The sequence below is a fragment of the Hyperolius riggenbachi genome, chromosome 9, assembly GCF_040937935.1.
Source record: "Hyperolius riggenbachi isolate aHypRig1 chromosome 9, aHypRig1.pri, whole genome shotgun sequence".
In the NCBI taxonomy this organism is placed as follows: Eukaryota; Metazoa; Chordata; class Amphibia; order Anura; family Hyperoliidae; genus Hyperolius; species Hyperolius riggenbachi.
In genome coordinates, this window is record NC_090654.1 from 129542987 (window position 1) to 129561605 (window position 18619).

The 18619-nt window shown below is 45.4% G+C and overlaps 1 protein-coding gene and 1 long non-coding RNA gene across 9 annotated transcripts in view; one reads left to right on the forward strand and one right to left on the reverse strand.

Annotated features, from left to right (window-relative positions):
- The window catches only part of LOC137532689 (T-lymphocyte surface antigen Ly-9-like), an 883190-nt gene that overhangs the window by 20746 nt on the left and 843825 nt on the right, over positions 1-18619 (reverse strand). For all 8 annotated transcript variants that reach the window (XM_068253506.1, XM_068253510.1, XM_068253511.1 and 5 more), the window contains 2 exons: positions 15486-15557; positions 8827-8892 (listed from right to left, as the gene is read on the reverse strand). In XM_068253506.1, the coding sequence (XP_068109607.1) occupies positions 8827-8892; positions 15486-15557 (138 nt within the window). The remainder of the gene's footprint in view (positions 1-8826; positions 8893-15485; positions 15558-18619) is intronic.
- Positions 1-18619, forward strand: part of LOC137532692 (uncharacterized) — a 98037-nt gene that overhangs the window by 18751 nt on the left and 60667 nt on the right. The gene's annotated exons all lie outside the window — the stretch shown is intronic.

The following is an 18619-nucleotide window of genomic DNA, read 5'->3' on the forward strand; positions in this document are numbered from 1 at the left end:
GTAAAAACCCCTTTTAGTGCAAAGGTGAAAGGAGAATCAGGATAGTGCTGAAAATGACAATATGCTCATGGACCATGAGAGATTGCAAATATATGATGTCAAACAGTGCATATAAGGATCAGGAGTTACCTGTATATAGTGGAGTATACATACATGACCCGGGGTGACGTTTAGAGGCAGCCATAAAGTAAGGGTGGAGGGAGGCACACAAAACGCTCCACGCGTGGCGTGGTTCAAAAAAGACCAAAAAAGACTGTCAGAAACATGAGTTCCTTTGGAGAAATTATGTTGTTCCTAACCCCATTTAGCAAAATCCTGTCCAACTTGCTCTTATATACTTCAGTTGGATCAGAGGGCAATCGGCAATAGTACAATCTATTATTAAGTTGTCGTAGTGCTTCTGAACGGTACATCTCCTCTGGCCAGATCACGATATTGCCCCCCTTATCTGCCTCTTTTATTATGAGGGTTTTGTTTTTTGCTAAGTTTGTTAGAGCATGACGTTCTCTTTTGGTGATGTTCCCATCCCTTAAAGGGGTAATCTTCAAGGTTCTGATTTCTTCACACATTAGGTCAAAAAATATTTTTACTGCCGGACAATTTTCAAAGGGGGGAATAAAACTGGAGGGTCTCCTGAACTGAGGTGCATGTGATGGCTCATTTTCCTGCAAGAGGTCGACCAAAATTTCAAAAATTTCCCGATCATTGATATCCAGACCCAAATCAATATAGTCCGTTGGTGAACGTGAAAACATTTTGTGCAACGTATTTCCGTGTCTACTATTGGCTACCCAAGACGTTGTGCGTACATAGCGGCATCTCCGCCTCCTAGTGCGTTCCATCTCGATTACGGATGGCACGCGCATGCGGCTTGTTGCTCGCACACGTCATGCCACCTCCCATCTACGCACACCATACAGAACAGACTTACCTCCGCACATGCCGCGCCCTTTCCTGCCCACTCTAATTTAGCCGCCCAATCGGCGGGCTTCTTTCTCCGCGATTTTTAGCTCTTAAGCAACTGGGTACCCACAATGCACTGCTCCAGAGGAAGTGGTCTTTTTTGAACCACGCCACGCGTGGAGCGTTTTGTGTGCCTCCCTCCACCCTTACTTTATGGCTGCCTCTAAACGTCACCCCGGGTCATGTATGTATACTCCACTATATACAGGTAACAGGGCCGGCGCTACCATAGAGGCAAAGGAGGCAGCTGCCCCAGGGCCCCAAAGCTTGTAGGGGCCCCCAGTGGCTACAAGAGGAAAAAAAAAATTTTCAAATCGGCCTTATAGTTTTTGAGAAAATCAATTTTAAAGTTTCAAAGGAAAAAAATACACATTTAAAAACCTGCCGACTTTAATGGTTAATAGCAAATCCACCTTAAATGCTAGAAACCCTAAATTTGCAGGATATGTTAAGGAGATCATTAGGAATAAGAGGAAAAAACAATTTTTCAAAAAGACCTTATAGTTTTTGAGAAAATCGATTTTAAAGTTTCGAAGGAAAAAAGTATACTTTTAAATGCGGTAAATGTCACTTTTAGTAGCAAACCTAACGGTAGTGTAATTTTACATATATCAAAAGAAAGAGCAATACATTTCCTGACGGGGTTTCCAGGGGTCCATACGCAGCCGCAGCGCTTTGGCCAGGGATCGCTATACAGCCGCAATATGGCTGCATGAAGATCTCTGGCATTTTTTCCTATTTTCCCAATTTTTTTTTTATGTTTAGCGTGTGGGAATTAAAAAAAAAAAATTATGTGGGGTCCCTCCTCCTGAAACCTTTTAACCCCTTGTCCCCCATGCAGGTTGGGATAGCCAGAATGTGGAGCTCCGACCGATTGGGACTTCACACCCTGACTATACCAGCTGCAAAAAAGGTCCCCTAATGCCGATTTTTGTTTCGGGGTATATGTTGGGGGGGCCCCCAGGTTTATTTTGCCCTGGGGCCCCATTGTTGCTTAAACCGGCCCTGACAGGTAACTCCTGATCCTTATATGTGTTACGGCCAGAACCCGAAGTTTGGCCACTTCTAGTTCTGGCCGGCCACTTCGGGTTCTGGCCGGCCAATGCGCGAAGTGGCCGCTGCGCTGCGGCCAATGTTAGAAATGGAATGATTCCTCTGACATTAATGTATCTTCTGGCCGCAGCGCAGCGGCCAAACGTATAACAACTTAGTTCATTTAATGCAATTCAGCTGGCGGCAATGTAACAATTCAAGCCGCCGGCTTTTTCTCTGCGCCTCTCTCTCCTCCTCTGCCTCTCTCTCTCCTTCTCCCCCCCCCCCCCCCCCCCCCGCCTCTCTCGCTCAGTCGCTCTCCTATGGACAGCCGGGTGGGGACACGAGTCGTTCGTCGCGGCAGGGGAATCCTGCCGTTCTTGCAGAGCGGGTGCTGGCAGAAGCGATGTCTGCAGCCTCCCCGCTCTGCTTTCCTGGTGCGACGAACGACTCCCGGGGAGATGCGTGTCCCCGCCTGCTGCCCATAAGAGGAGGAGAGAGGCGCGCAGAGAAAAAGCCGGCGGCTTGAATTGTTACATTGCCGCCGGCTGAATTGCATTAAATGAACTAAGTTGTTATACGTTTGGCCGCTGCGCTGCGGCCAGAAGATACATTAATGTCAGAGGAATCATTCCATTTCTAACATTGGCCGCAGCGCAGCGGCCACTTTGCGCATTGGCCGTCCAGAACCCGAAGTGGCCGGCCAGAACTAGAAGTGGCCAAACTTCGGGTTCTGGCCGTAACATATGCACTGTTTGACATCATATATTTGCAATCTCTCATGGTCCATGAGCATATTGTCATTTTCAGCACTATCCTGATTCTCCTTTCACCTTTGCACTAAAAGGGGTTTTTACTTATGGTTGTGTCACTTGTAACATTCAGAGTCCCTACCCAGACCCGGGTCATATACTCTATGGTGGGCTCAATTCCATGAGCCCATTTTGAGTCAATCATCCCTTGGTAGCCATAGGGGTTCATTTGTTACAAAGGAGGTGAGGCATTTGTGATTTCTTTTCCACATAATACTGTATTGTGGTCAATTGCTAAGGTTAGCATTTGTTTTAGATGTTTTTATGATGTTTATACAGAATGTTCAATAAAGCTTTGTTATACTCATAACTGGTGGTGCAGCATTTATGCAGGATTGCTTTCCACTATTGTCTCTATGAAATTCTGCCCTTAAATCCTGCGGCTAGCACACCGTGTATGTACAAATTCAATAATTGGAGTGCGGACACAGACACATTTTTCTCTACTTGCTCCTCCGAAAATGTTACCTTGTGTCCTATAGTATCTTGTATTTACAATCCGTATGCTTGAATCGGGCACAGATAGACAGATCTGGCGCCGATCCCTGCATACTGCTAAGGGTTAAGTTACGGTGTTCTCAGTGTGTTAAGATAGTTACAGTTGTGCGCTGACTCACACTTCTGGCAAGCATTTGAATTGTATGTGTGTGGTGAATCCTTTGGAGTCAGAACGCTCCTCTCGGCTAGTCTGTTCATAGATTGTGAATCCACATATGGGCATCTATGTGCAAAGTGAAAGCAACACCGAGTTTCTGACTCTGATTGACCCAATCAAGGATCGGCCCTTGCAGTCCTTGACATACCCTGATTTAGAATCTGTGTTAATAACCTAGTTATTTTACTGTTTAGAACTAAACAATGGTGCCTTCGCTCTCTGCTGCTGTTTGCTCTAGCTCTGGAGCCCCTAGCAGAAACATTATAGACATCAGCTAGAATACAGGACTTAAAAATAAATAGAACTAAAGAGTCTATCTCATTAATTTATGAAGCATATGCCTGATTTACCAGATTGAGGGTGAACGTGTCCAAATTGGCCCTGATACCTCTGGACCTGGCAGCTGGAATCCTCCAGATGCACCATATACAAAATGTCAGGCAGTACAATCCTTCAAATACTTGTGGTCTGGGTGTATTGGCAAAATCAGTTGAAATCCTCACAGTAATTTCACTGCTAGAGAGAAAGACTAACCTATATTGATAAATGCCCTTTAGAATTAGTTGGAGGAATGTTTGGTACTGTTCTTTGCTCTAAGAGGACTGTATTCTCTTCACGTATGTCTCCCTGCTGGGTCACCACATGTCATTTTAATAGTGGTGTGACTTCCTAGTCTGAATCTTGCTGTCGGCAAGAAGGAAACCAAGTCTTTGAGTAAAGATAACTATAGATCTAACATTCTGGTAAAGGAAAGAAGTTAATTTAAAATTTTACTTTTTAAATTTGCTAGCAGATTGTTTCCCTAATTCCGACTCTACTCACTTCTCTAGCTCTACGTTATGGTGCAACCTTATTTTCCCTGAATTTATGGATATACGAAAGGAAGAGTTTTAGATATGACATATTAAGTATGTGCAGTACATCAAATATGAACAAAAGGGACCTTTCAGGCTTTATTCAAATCTAAAATTGAAATTGCTGAAGCCAGCGATTTTCATTTTTTCATTTTCATTATTTTGCGCGTTTTTTTCCCCCCTCTCAGCGCTCCACTTTTGTACAAAGCGCTTTTGTAAGCGATTTTGCAGAACGATTTAGTTTTTTCACTTCCTGACATCAGTCAAGGAGTGAACTCTTTGACCCGGAAAAAAATAAATACAATGTATTTATTTCTAAAAATGTGAAAGCAAACGCCGCAAAAAACGATTTTGTGAGCATTTAGCGCTCTTCCTATACCTTCCATTAGAGCAAAATCACACCAAAAATGGTACAGGCACCGCTTTGCGGAGCGCAAAGTGGACGAAACGCTCCAATATGAACCTTCTCATAGAGAATCATTGCATAAGCATTTTGTGGGCGATTTTGAAAATCACCTGCGCTTGAAAAAAGGCCAAAAACGCCCTAGATGTGAACGAGACCTAAAAGATTATTGCAGTTACAGGCAGACAATATTTTCAAGTGGGGCATGCTGTGAGCTCCCGGATAGGTCTAAACAGTTGTGTCACTTGGAGGGTGCAGTAGGTGTGGATCACACCAGGTGTCACCAGCGGAGGGGGTGACATCAAGCTCCAAACTAAGGGAGAGTGAAGTAAGGCTATGTAAATTTAGACCAGGCTATTGCCTGATGTACTTCTCCTTCCTGCTTTTCTCCCTTCTTGCTGCTCCGTGTTGCGCTGATAAAAGAGTTCAGAGGCCACCTGGGTCACGTGATGATCACTTTGACATCCTACTATTCAGTCCTTAGCACAGATGTCTCATCCAACCACCCACCCCCAATATGAAGTGTGTCCATCATGGTACGCCTCCCTCACCCCAACCCAACCCCTATAGCACAGTGTGGCCAGTATAATAATTTCAGACTCCTCTCTCTTGCTGTAGCAAATGGGTTTAGTATAACCCTTTCCCAACCCCATTGTCAACAAATGTCAGTAACAACCCCCCCCCCCCCCCCCCTCTGCCATTCCCGGTGAACTCTGACTGTGCAGAACCAGTGATCAGCACAACACGGGAAGGAGGGATAAGAGACTCAAGCCTGGTTCTTGCTAATGTTCTCTCTTTGTTCTGAGAGTAGTCTAAGTAGTCTAAGGCTGTTCCTATGCTACTGTCTTTATGGGAGGTATGGCAAGAGTAATATTTAGCAGTCCAAGAATAACAATAGGGAAAGATAAAGATTTTAAACAATAACAGTTGTGATATGACCTATATATATCATGCTACTGGTGAAATTACACCTTGTACAGTGCACAAACCCTCACCCCTCCTTCTTCCCCCAAAACACTATATAAGTAACAAAAGTGACTTTTCTGGACCACGCTGATTGAAATGTATGCCTTTTTTAGGAGCTGTTATTCCTGCCAGGGCATAGATTTCAATCATCCCTGCCAAGTGCACCACTTGTTTTCACTATTCTTGCCGCTGTCTGTGTCACTGCTTGCTTGCTGTTGCATTGCTTGCTGACCCTGCTTGCTCTGCTGTCACACTGACAGGAAAGCTTAAAGTATATCGGGCAGGAACCAATTTAATTGGTTCCTGACCCCGTGATTGCTGTGAGCCAAACACAGCAATCACAGGTCTTAAAGAGACTCTGTAACACCGGCGTACCTACCGGGGATGCGACCCCATCAGCCGCAGGGGGGCCCAGGGCCGCTCTGGGGCCCGCTCACTGTGCGCTGCGCCAGTTATAATTCCCCGCAGCCCCGCTCCGGCAGCCTGCACATTCCTCCGGCAGCCAGGCAGAGCAGGGCTACGGCAAGATGGCCGCCAAAGCCCTGTACTGGAGACTATTTGTGTCTCCAGTACAGGGCTTCGGCAGCCATCTTGCCGTAGCCCTGCACTCTGCCTGCCCGCACGGGAGATGTGCTGCAGTGCACAGGAGGATCGTCGGGGAGCTGAGAGGCCTGGAGAGACTCCTGACAGGTAAGGAATGTTTTTTGTTTTTTTTACAGGGGCATTTTTTTTTCTGGAGTCTGCTGCCCACATTACGATATTCTGGTGACTGCTGCCCACATTATGATTTTCAGGTGTCTGCTGCCCACATTACGATTTTCTGGTGACTGCTGCCCACATTATGATTTTCTGTTGAACTCTGCCCACATTACGATTTTCTGGCCCACATTACGATTTTCTGGTGAACACTGCCCACGTTACGATTGTCTGGTGAATGCTGTCCACGTTACGATTTTCTGGTGAACGCTGCCCACATTACGATTTTCTGGTGAACTCTGTTCACATTACGATTTTCTGGCCCACATTACGATATTCTGGTGAACGCTGCCCACATTACGATTGTCTGGTGAATGCTGTCCACGTTACAATTTTCTGGTGACTGCTGCTCACGTTACGATTTTCTGGTGACTGCTGCCCATATTACGATTTTCTGGTGACTGCTGCCCACACTGCGATTTTCTGGTGACTGCTGCCCACATTGCGATTTTCTGGTGAACTCTGCCCACATTCCGATTTTCTGGCCCACATTATGATTTTCTGGCCCACATTACGATTTTCTGGTGAATGCTGTCCACGTTACAATTTTCTGGTGACTGCTGCTCACGTTACGATTTTCTGGTGAACTCTGCCCACATTCCGATTTTCTGGCCCACATTATGATTTTCTGGCCCACATTACGATTTTCTGGTGAATGCTGTCCACGTTACAATTTTCTGGTGACTGCTGCTCACGTTACGATTTTCTGGTGAACTCTGCCCACATTATGATTTTCTGGCCCACATTACGATATTCTGGTGAACGCTGCCCACATTACGATTTTCTGGTGAATGCTGTCCACGTTACAATTTTCTGGTGACTGGTGCCCACGTTACAATTTTCTGGTGACTGCTGCCCATGTTACAATTTTCTGGTGACTGCTGCCCACGTTACAATTTTCTGGTGACTGCTGCCCACGTTACAATTTTCTGGTAACTGCTGCCCACATTACAATTTTCTGGTAACTGCTGCCCACATTACGATTTTCTGGTGAACTCTGCCCACATTACGATTTTCTGGCCCACATTACGATTGTCTGGTGAAATGCTGCATACTTTACAATTAATTTACTGTGAAATGCTGCCCCATTACGATTATTTGGCACCTATGGGGGGGGGGGGCCCATCCAAATATTCGCAGGGGGGCCCAGTGATTTCTAGTTACGCCCCTGCTCTGTAATAAAAAAAATGTCCCCTAGGGGGTACTTACCTCGAGAGGGGGAAGCCTCAGGGTCCCATTGAGGCTTCCCCCTCCCCTGTAGCTGCAGGCAATCCAGAGCTGGCTCCCCCGAAGCGTTCCGCAATCCTACCTTGACAAGCCTGACAAGGCTTGATATATTTACCTTCCCTGGCTCCAGCGGGGGCGCTGTTGTGGCTCTCAGCATGGAGATAGGCGGAAATAGCCGATCTCTGTCGGGTCTGCTCTACTACGCAGGTGCAGGAGATTTGCGCCTGCGCAACAGAGCGGATCGACAGCGATTGGCTATTTCCACCTATCTCCGAGCGGAGAGCCAATACTGCACCTGCACTGGAGCCGGGAAGGTAAATATTTACATGCCCGCTGTTCGGAGGGGCATAGCGAGACCACCGTGGGACACAGGAGGACGGGGAAACCTCGATAAAATCCGGAGGCTTCCCCCACCCGAGGTGAGTACTTCCCAGGGGAGCTTTTTTTAGTTACAGGTTTTCTTTAAGAGGGCACAGACAGAAAGACAGATTTTTAGGGGAAATCACAGTATGCTAGGATTTACTTAATGGTTCAGGGCAGAGAAATAATGTATCATAAAGTGTCCAGTGTGTTTTCTATTGTAACGTACATTAAATTATCAGCCTTTCACTGACACATCAGGTGTAATGCCTCATACTCACGAGGCACATTTGTGGCCTGTCGCTAGCACACGGGAGCGTGTGCGCGACAGGCCAGCGACAGCTCGTCGCCAGGACCCTCCGCATACACACGGCGGAGGGACCTGGCAACTGGTGGCGGAAGCTGTCGCTGTTGCTCCTCCTAAAGGTATTTACTGCTTGTTGCTGTCGCTAGTCCGCATACCCACGCGGACTAGCGACAGTTGCGGCGGAGTTGCGGCGGCAACTGTCACCAGGCAATTGACCGCGTCAATCGCCTGGCGACATCAGCGACGAGCGACGGTTCAGGGTGCGCGCACGTGCAACATTGCATACTCACGGGCGACCTGTCGCCGCAACACGCGCCCGCTGCGTGTCGCGGCGACAATTGTAGCCCGTGAGTATGGGCCATTAAGATAGGGTCTTCATCAGTATAGCTGACAGCAGACCTGAGGGGGAATTAAGCAGTGTCTTGTTCCACCCAGAATGCACATATTTGTGTTGGCTGAAGTTAATATTGTACCATTTCAGAAGGACATACCTTAGGATCCTGAACTGTAGCATACATGCTTTTCTCTTGATTTTTCCTTTCTGCCTTCTGGTTATTCTGTGGACAGATCACATGAAACAATAGGTTTATCAACAAAAAAATAAAAGAATTAAAGAAAAAAATTATTGCAGCACAGTGCGTCCCTATCTCATTTTTGGACAATTCCCTGCTCTGCATCAAAGTTTTCATCTTACATAGAAGAATAAAAGAACTCCAGCTAGCCTACAAATACAGATGAGTCCTTAATATTCCAGGGGAGTGCACCTTCACTTGGCTGCCTGCCTAAAAAACTGTTCAAGCGCAAATTATACTCTAAAATGTCTTCCAGAGAACAACCATCTATATACAATGAGTCTACATCTTAATTTGGCTGCTAGAGTTCCATTTTGAAAATCCAATTGCTATAGGAAATTTCAGGCCCACCACCAGGGCACCTTTTGGGGAACAAACTCACCGGATAGAAATTACCACTGTTAGACTGGTCAGTTTCAGTCCCTCAGGCCTCCTAAACGTATCAAGAAAGATGTCCGGCGAACATTGCGAACCGCAATAGACTTCAATGGACAGGGGAACTTAAAAAACTACAAACACTGTTTCTGGACACAAAAGTGATGGAAAAGATGTTTCAAGGGGTCGCAATAGCAGCATAGGGGGCGATATACTGGCTGGGAACGCGAAGAATCACTCGCGTTCCCATGCCTGTCGGCCGGTGACGGCCAAACCGGAAGTGGCCGCCGGCGGGTCCTGGAGCGTCAGAGCGGGGCTGTGAGGGCACCGATCGGCTGCAGGGGGCTGAGGGAAGCCCCAGGTGAATCTTGTTTTTTTCCTTTGACTTTAGGTTCACTTTAAAAATTCAGGAATCCACCTGGAGTCTTGGACCCTGTTGGTGGTGGCGGAGAAGGCAGTTAACCCTTCTGGCGGTTTATAAAAAATCCGTCAAGGGGCAGCAAAGTCTTTTATTTATTTATTTTTTTTATTTTTTCATGTAGCGAGACATGAATCGGAGAACAGGATCAAAGAACAGGATCTCCTGGAGGGCTTCCCCCGTCGCCATGGCGACAGGCGGCATGACGTCATCGACGTCGTGACGTCATTGGGAGACCCGATCTACCCCTCAGCGCTGCCTGGCACTGATTGGCCAGGCAGCGCACGGGGTCTGGGGGGCAGGGTCCTCACGGCGCGGGGAGCGCCGCGTAATCGGTGCGGAGCGGTGGCGATCAGAGGGCACACGCAGCTAGCAAAGTGCTAGCTGCATGCTGCAAAAAAAAAATTATCAAAATCGGCCCAGCAGGGCCTGAGAAATCCCCCTGCGCGGCATAGCCCGTGCTCAGCACGGGCTTACCGCCAGGGAGGTTAAGCGGCCTGCAGGCAGAGATGCTGTGTGGGGACTGACTTAGTCTTGGGGCAGGCAGCAGCAGCAGCCGGCAGGCAGGCAGAGATGCTGTGTGGGGACTGACTTAGTCTTCGAGCAGGCAGTAGCCCTCCGGGATCCATGCCTCATTCATTTTGATAAAGGTGAGGTACTGAACACTTTTTTTTACCTAGGCGACTTCTCACTGACAATGCCTCCAGCTGCGCTGAAGTTCCTTTCTAGGATGCTTGAGGCAGGGCAAGCCAAAAGTTGGATGGCAAATTGTGACAGCTCTGGCCACAGGTCAAGCCTGTGAACCCAGTAGTCCAGGAGTTCATCACTGCTCAGAGTGTAGATGATTCTTTCTCTACCATTGTTAAAGCTTGCATCTATTTTTTTAACTTACTTTTTCTGCTATCTGTGCAGTTTCTTCAACAAGAATCTGTTATGGGGGGAAAGTCTGCCATTCATTCAACTGTGTGATAAACTTTCCATGGGACTTTCTCAGTACCATGGTGACCACGGGTAATGGGCCGGGAATCAGGGTTCAATTCCGGTCTGGAGTGGGAGCCTGAGAAATGGCTACCACCACACATCCAAGGAAGGCAGCAGGCATGGCATGCAAGTTCCGACTCAGGGAGGTAGTGACGAAAAAAACAATACAGGAGGACTCTTTAGAGGCCCTGCTGTACAATGATGAGACAAACACACTTGTAATCCTTTAATGAGAATCTGTTATGGAGGGCAAGTCTTCCATCCATTCAAGTAAAAGGTATGCACTGACTGCCAGGTATAATACAATGTGCAGTCACAGATGCAGAGAAAGGTATGCACTGACTGGACTAATACAGTGTGCAGTCACACAGATGCAGTAAAAGGTATACACTGACTGCTGGCATAATACAATGTGCAGTCACACAGATGCAGTGAAAGGAACTGACTGCTGGTATAATACAATGTGCAGTCACACCGATGCAGTGAAAGGTATGCAGTGACTGGTATAATACAGTGTGCAGTCACACAGATGCAGTAAAAGGTATACACTGACTGCTGGCATAATACAATGTGCAGTCACACAGATGCAGTGAAAGGAACTGACTGCTGGTATAATACAATGTGCAGTCACACCGATGCAGTGAAAAGTATGCAGTGACTGGTATAATACAGTGTGCAGTTACACAGATGCAGTAAAAGGTATACACTGACTGCTGGCATAATACAATGTGCAGTCACACAGATGCACTGAAAGGAACTGACTGCTGGTATAATGCAATGTGCAGTCACACCGATGCAGTGAAAGGTATGCAGTGACTGGTATACTACAGTGTGCAGTCACACAGATGCAGTGAAAGGTATACACTGACTGCTGGTATAATACAATGTGCAGTCACACAGATGCAGTGAAAGTAATTGACTGCTGGTATAAAACAATGTGCAGTCACACCGATGCAGTGAAAAGTATGCAGTGACTGGTATAATACAGTGTGCAGTCACACAGATGCAGTAAAAGGTATACACTGACTGCTGGCATAATACAATGTGCAGTCACACAGATGCAGTGAAAGGTATACACTGACTGCTGGTATAATACAATGTGCAGTCACACAGATGCAGTGAAAGGTATACAGTGACTGCTGGTATAATACAATTAGCAGTCACACAGATACAGTGAAAGGTATGCACTGACTGCTGTATAATGATGAGACAAATAAACCTGAATTCATATAACGAGAATCTGTTATGGAGGGCAAGTCTGCCATCCATTCAAGTGAAAGGTATACACTGACTGTTATATACAATGTGCAGTCACACAGGTGCAGTGAAAGGTATGCAGTGACTGGTGGTATAATACAATGTGCAGTTACACAGGTGCAGTGAAAAGGTATGCACTGACTGGTATATAAAACAGTGTGCAGTCACACAGGTGCAGTGAAAAGGTATGCAGTGACTGCTAGTGGTATAATGCAATGTGCAGTCACACAGGTGCAGTGAAAGGTATGCAGTGACTGCTGGTGGTATAATACAATGTGCAGTCACACAGGTGCAGTGAAAAGGTATGTAGTGACTGCCTGTGATATAATACAATGTGCAGTCATGCAGGTGCAGTGAAAGGTATGCAGTGACTGCTGGTGGTATAATACAATGTGCAGTCACACAGGTGCAGTGAAAGGTATGCAGTGACTGGTGGTGGTATAATACAATGTGCAGTCACACAGGTGCAGTGAAAGGTATGCAGTGACTGCTGGTGGTATAATACAATGTGCAGTCACACAGGTGCCATGAAAAGTATGCAGTGACTGCTGGTGGTATAACACAGGTGCAGTGAAAAGGTATGCAGTGACTGCTGGTATAATACAATATGCAATTACACATATGCAGTGAAAGGTATGCAGTGACTGCTGGTGGTATAATACAATGTGCAGTCACACAGGTGCAGTGAAGAGGTATGCCCTGACTGCTGGTGGTATAATACAATGTGCAGTCACACTAGTGCAGTGAAAGGTATACAGTGACTGGTGGTGGTATAATACAATGTGCAGTCACACTGGTGCAGTGAAAGGTATGCAGTGACTGCTGGTGGTATAATACAATGTGCAGTCACACAGGTGCAGTGACTGCTGGTGGTATAATACAATGTGCAGTCACACAGAGGTGCAGTGAAAGGTATGCAGTGACTGCTGGTGGTAAAATATAATGTGCAGTCACACAGGTACAGTGAAAAGGTATGCAGTGACTGCTGGTGGTATAATACAATGTGCAGTCACATAGGTGCAGTGAAAGGTATGCAGTGACTGGTGGTGGTATAATACAATGTACAGTCACACAGGTGCAGTGAAAGGTATACAGTGACTGCTGGTGGTATAATACAATGCGCAGTCACACAGGTGCAGTGAAAAGGTATGCAGTGACTGGTGGTGGTATAATACAATGTGCAGTCACACAGGTGCAGTGAAAAGGTATGCACTGAATGTGCTGGGCCTGGCACAGTATAGCAATAAGCAAGGGCCAGCTGCGACAGACAGGGCTGTATATGCAGTGTCAGTGGGCCACACACAAAAAAACATCACAAGAACATTAGCTCTCAAAAGTGCTGTTTTCTGGTACTTTTCAGCAACAAATATCAGCAAGGAGCAAGCTAACAAGACCTAATTAAGCTTCCCCTATCTCTCCAGCAACCTCTCTCCCTTCTCTCACTAATAGCAGCAGCAGACAGAGTGAGAAAATCGCAGATGCTGCAGCCTTTTATAAGGGGGAGGGGGGGCTCCAGGAGGGAGTGCAGCCTGATTGGCTGCCATGTGTCTGCTGACTGTGATGTAGAGGGTCAAAGTTTAGCCCAATCATGTAGTATAGGGGGCGGGTCGAACTCGCTAAGTGTTCGCGGTTCGACTCAAACACGAATCCGCGTTGTTTGCGCGAATAAGTTCGCAGGCTAACCGTTCGGGCCATCTCTAGATTTAAACCTAATACTTTCCTAAGCTCTACAGTACAAGAGTGCTATCCATTATGCCTTCATTCTGCTCATATCAATACCTTTCAATGCCATGTCACCATCACCAATTATGACCCTCTACTCACCATCCTATCTTCATGCTACCTCTCCTATTCTGTCTCACCTAATCTACCAGCATACTGTGCTTAGCTACAGAATAAGTTATGGACCACTAAAGTATTGTACCTTCTCACTATATCCGGCTGTCGCTTATTTCTATACCCCACTATGTTTGGGAAAGTTTATTTTGAGATGAAGACTGTGCATACTGTTTGTGTGAATGAGTGAGTGAGTGAGTGTGTGTGGGTGCCGAACTAAATAATAATGATAATGATAGCGGTGGGGGGTGTCAATGTTAGAACTTGGGTTGGGGAATAATATCTATTTATTGAGAGGCATAGGGATAGCATGTACTATATGGTGCATGGTATATATCATAAGGGATGGCAGCAGACTTGTAAATTGAATTTAGTACTTTCCTCCTCCCCCCAAAATGTATGTATTTATTTTGGTAAAGTAGCTTACTACTTATCATAGTTATCTTCAGGGCAGGATTTGTACTTTCCAGTGCCCTAGGCCTGTTGTTACCTAGCACCCCCTCCCCCCCCCCCCCCCCCCACACACACACACCAAAAAACATTCTGTCCAACACTTTGACTAGCAATCATTGGTTTGAATGGGCTTATTTCTAAGACCTAAACTCAGAACTTCCTCTCTGCGCTAAAAGATACACAAACAATAACCTTCAACCTTCAAAGAAAAACATTTCTTTGTTGCAGCTGATATAAATCCTGCAATAAATCGGCAGTGTCTACTTCCTGCTTTCATGGAAGCAGACATATTGTTAACATCCTGTGCTTTCAAATGAGCTTAGATGTTGTGGCAGTCAGGTGACACAAGGGAGAGATCAAATTACAACTTCAGATTGGACACATATGAGGGGGAATTAGACAGGCTCTCTAAAAACATACAAGGTGCATTTTCCTGTTTTCCTTCTGTCCTGTGCAAGAGTTCAGCTTAAAGCATCTGAATGACATTTATTTATATTTGCTGAAAAATCTATGCATCTCTTTTGAATGTTGAATGTACATATGGTGGTGTGCACTAACATATTGACAGTATACAGGAACAAAGTCTGAAGAAGGTTTATTAGCAGAAAGCTTACTCTTTTTCTTTTAAGCCAATAAATGGTATCATTCTGATTCAAAACTCTCTGCTTTCGCTGATGGCTAAGATGGTACAATGCTCTACTGCTACAGGAAAGCAGAAGGATGCCAAACCATACACACTAGCATAGAGGTAGTAACAGCTTGGGTGACAGTGACAGTTAAGCAATGAAAGGAAAGCAAACAGCATTTTTATTTCTGCAGTTCTCATAGATGGTAGCAATTGAAAGACAGAAAACGAGTCAGGAAAGAGTTAACTGAGACCACTGCTGGCTAAGAAGAAAAAAACCTAAAAACTGATGTTTGTGAATGCCTGCATTAAAACTTAGCAGAACTTAGTTCTATCTGCTTTGTAATGTAAATATGTAAATCCCTGATATTTCTCACATCACACCAGGAATTGTGAAAGATATGCAGGGATTGGGGAACTCTGGAATTCAGCTATTAGTGCAGAGCAGGGCATTGGCTGGCTGCGCTGCGGGACCAAAAGGGATGATTTACTTTGACATATGACCACTTCTCTCTTCAAGTCCTGCCACCCTTCTGATTTTATCAGATTTTATCGCCCTAGGCCTTGGCCTTTGTGGCCTTCCCAGAAATCCGGCCCTGTATATCTTTGCTTTAACATTTCATAAGGACATACCTTAGGATACTGAACTTTAGCATATGTAGTTTCTGCATTTTTCATTGCTCCATTCTGTTGCGAAACCTCCACCTAAAACAACATGTTTATCTTCAATAAAAACGATACAAATATGCATATGCCTCCAAATAAGACTGTGTGTGTCCTCATTTTGACCAAGATGCTCCTGAGAAGGGATTTTTTTGCATTTGTATTGAAGGCTATAGGGCTGATTTTGCGGTTGACTTTATAGTGTCCATACCTGATATCGACACCTCATTTGGTAGTTTGGTACATGTATTGAGAGTACCCCAAAGTACATGTCAAAAAGTTGTTAAGCTATGTAAAGCAGTTTTCAGAGATTGTCGAGGAGAAGAGCCATGGGAATCATACAATGCCTAAGCGGGATGCGTCGGAGGGTGAGATTGCTCAAGTGAGCTTGGAGGTGCCTCTCCTTTATACTTTGCTGTGGATTTGCAGCTGTGCAGAGAGTGTACTGTATTTAATGGAATTGTGTTATGGTACAATTGATTTTTATTGGACCTTTTAAAATAAAAAATAAAAAAGTTTTTTTAACACATTGTTGACTGGATTTTCTGAAAGTTGCTACCTTTGCCAGAGATCCCACTGGTACACATTTAATTAAATAATCCCCTATTTGAGTGAGCAGTGACAATTGTTGTGGTAAACTGTGAGGCTGTTTGAGTGGCAGACCATAGAGACAGCCATACTTGGTAGACTGGACTGAAGTGTGTCTTTTTTGTTTTGCTGTCTAGATCCGGTTGATACAGACATACTACATCATATGCGGTTTTGATTTATTGCAGGTCAGTGTAAGCAACTGGCCTACTGAGCTAAAGCGCTGAGGTTGGCAAATTACCAAAAAGCCCATTCTATTTAGGAGTGGGTGGTGACTTGGTAAGCAGTCTGCAGTGGGAGTTGGGGTACAGCACAGGCGTGTTCCCACAGTGGAGTTGCACTTATCATCTCACTTTGTTTTCCTGATTGCAGTGTATGGGGTGCTGTGAGCACATCAACAGTACATATACAGTATATTGCTATACTGAGATCATATTCTTCTAGGACAAATTGATCGGTAAGGTCTAATGCAAGAATCAAAGAGTATTCACAGAAATTATTATACTGATTTGAACTGTGGCAAACCTGCCATTTGGACAGTATTCTAAGTGACTACATCAAAAGCACCTGGGTAGCTAATGTATTAAGTTACATAGTTACATAGTTATTTTGGTTGAAAAAAGACATACGTCCATCGAGTTCAACCAGTACAAAGTACAACACCAGCCTGCTCCCTCACATATCCCTGTTGATCCAGAGGAAGGCGAAAAAACCCTTACAAGGCATGGTCCAATTAGCCCCTAAAGGGAAAAATTCCTTCCCGACTCCAGATGGCAATCAGATAAAATCCCTGGATCAACATCATTAGGCATTACCTAGTAATTGTAGCCATGGATGTCTTTCAACGCAAGGAAAGCATCTAAGCCCCCTTTAAATGCAGGTATAGAGTTTGCCATAACGACTTCCTGTGGCAATGCATTCCACATCTTAATCACTCTTACTGTAAAGAACCCTTTCCTAAATAAATGGCTAAAACGTTTTTCCTCCATGCGCAGATCATGTCCTCTAGTCCTTTGAGAAGGCCTAGGGATAAAAAGCTCATCCGCCAAGCTATTATATTGCCCTCTGATGTATTTATACATGTTAATTAGATCTTCTCTAAGGCGTCTTTTCTCTAGACTAAATAAACCCAGTTTATCTAACCTTTCTTGGTAAGCGAGACTTTCCATCCCACGTATCAATTTTGTTGCTCGTCTCTGCACCTGCTCTAAAACTGCAATATCTTTTTTGTAATGTGGTGCCCAGAACTGAATTCCATATTTCAGATGTGGCCTTACTAGAGAGTTAAACAGGGGCAATATTATGCTAGCATCTCGAGTTTTTATTTCCCTTTTAATGCATCCCAAAATTTTGTTAGCTTTAGCTGCAGCGGCTTGGCATTGAGTATGATTATTTAACTTGTCGATGAGCACTCCTAAGTCCTTCTCCAAGTTTTATGTCCCCAACTGTATCCCATTTATTTTGTATGGTGCTAGACCATTGGTACGACCAAATAATATATAATAACTTGTTTCCTGATAGTTGGAGGGTTGATCATTAGGCATCATTAGGAATCCAGTCCAGCACATCTGGGTGATTGGAACAATTGACTTAAGCTATGTATACACACTAGGTCAAACTCAGCTAACACTGACACTGTGTCGGGCAGTAAAAATTAGCTGAAAGCGCTATGTCAAACACAGTGTTGGGCATGTTGCCCAAGAGGTTTTCTAGAGCACCATGTACCCCGAGAATAGGTTAGCTAGCTGTAAGTGACCCAGTATAGGTTATCTGGCTATATGTGGCCCAGTATAGCTGTCCACCCCTCAGCGATCACCCTCCCCCTGCAGTGAATCCACCCCTCCCCCTCTCCTTCTCCAGCAATAATGTGCAGGTATTAGGCAACTGGCGCTGTTACTCACCATGCCTCTCTCTGAACTGCACCGATAGCACAACCAGCTCTGGTCTTCTCTGTCCACAGTACTGGGATGCAGCTTGATTACATCATCAAGCCGTGCCCTGGTACTGTGGATAGAGAAGACCTGAGCTGGTGGTGCGATCTGCGCAGAAGAAAGGCATGGTGAGCAAAAGCGCTGGCCGCCCACTATCACTGCAGAGGGAGGGGGACCGCTGCGGGGAGGTGGGGGATCCTATACCTACTGTAAATCTAGCTAACCTATACTGGGGCACCAATACCTGGCTAACCTATACCAGGACACTTATAGCTAGCTAACTGTACTGGGGCACCTATACCTGGCTTACTTATACTGGGGCATCTATTGCTAGCTAACCTGTACTGGGCACCTATAGCTAGCTAACCTGTATAAGGAAATTTATACCTGGCTAACCTATACTGGAACACCTATAGCTTGCTAACCGGTACTGGGGCACCTATAGCTAGCTAACCTATACTGAGGCACCTATACCTGGTTAACCTATATTGGGGCGCTTATAGCTACCTAACCTGTACTGAACCACCTATACCTGGCTAACCTATACTGGGGCACCTATAGCTAGCTTACCTGTATGGGAGAACC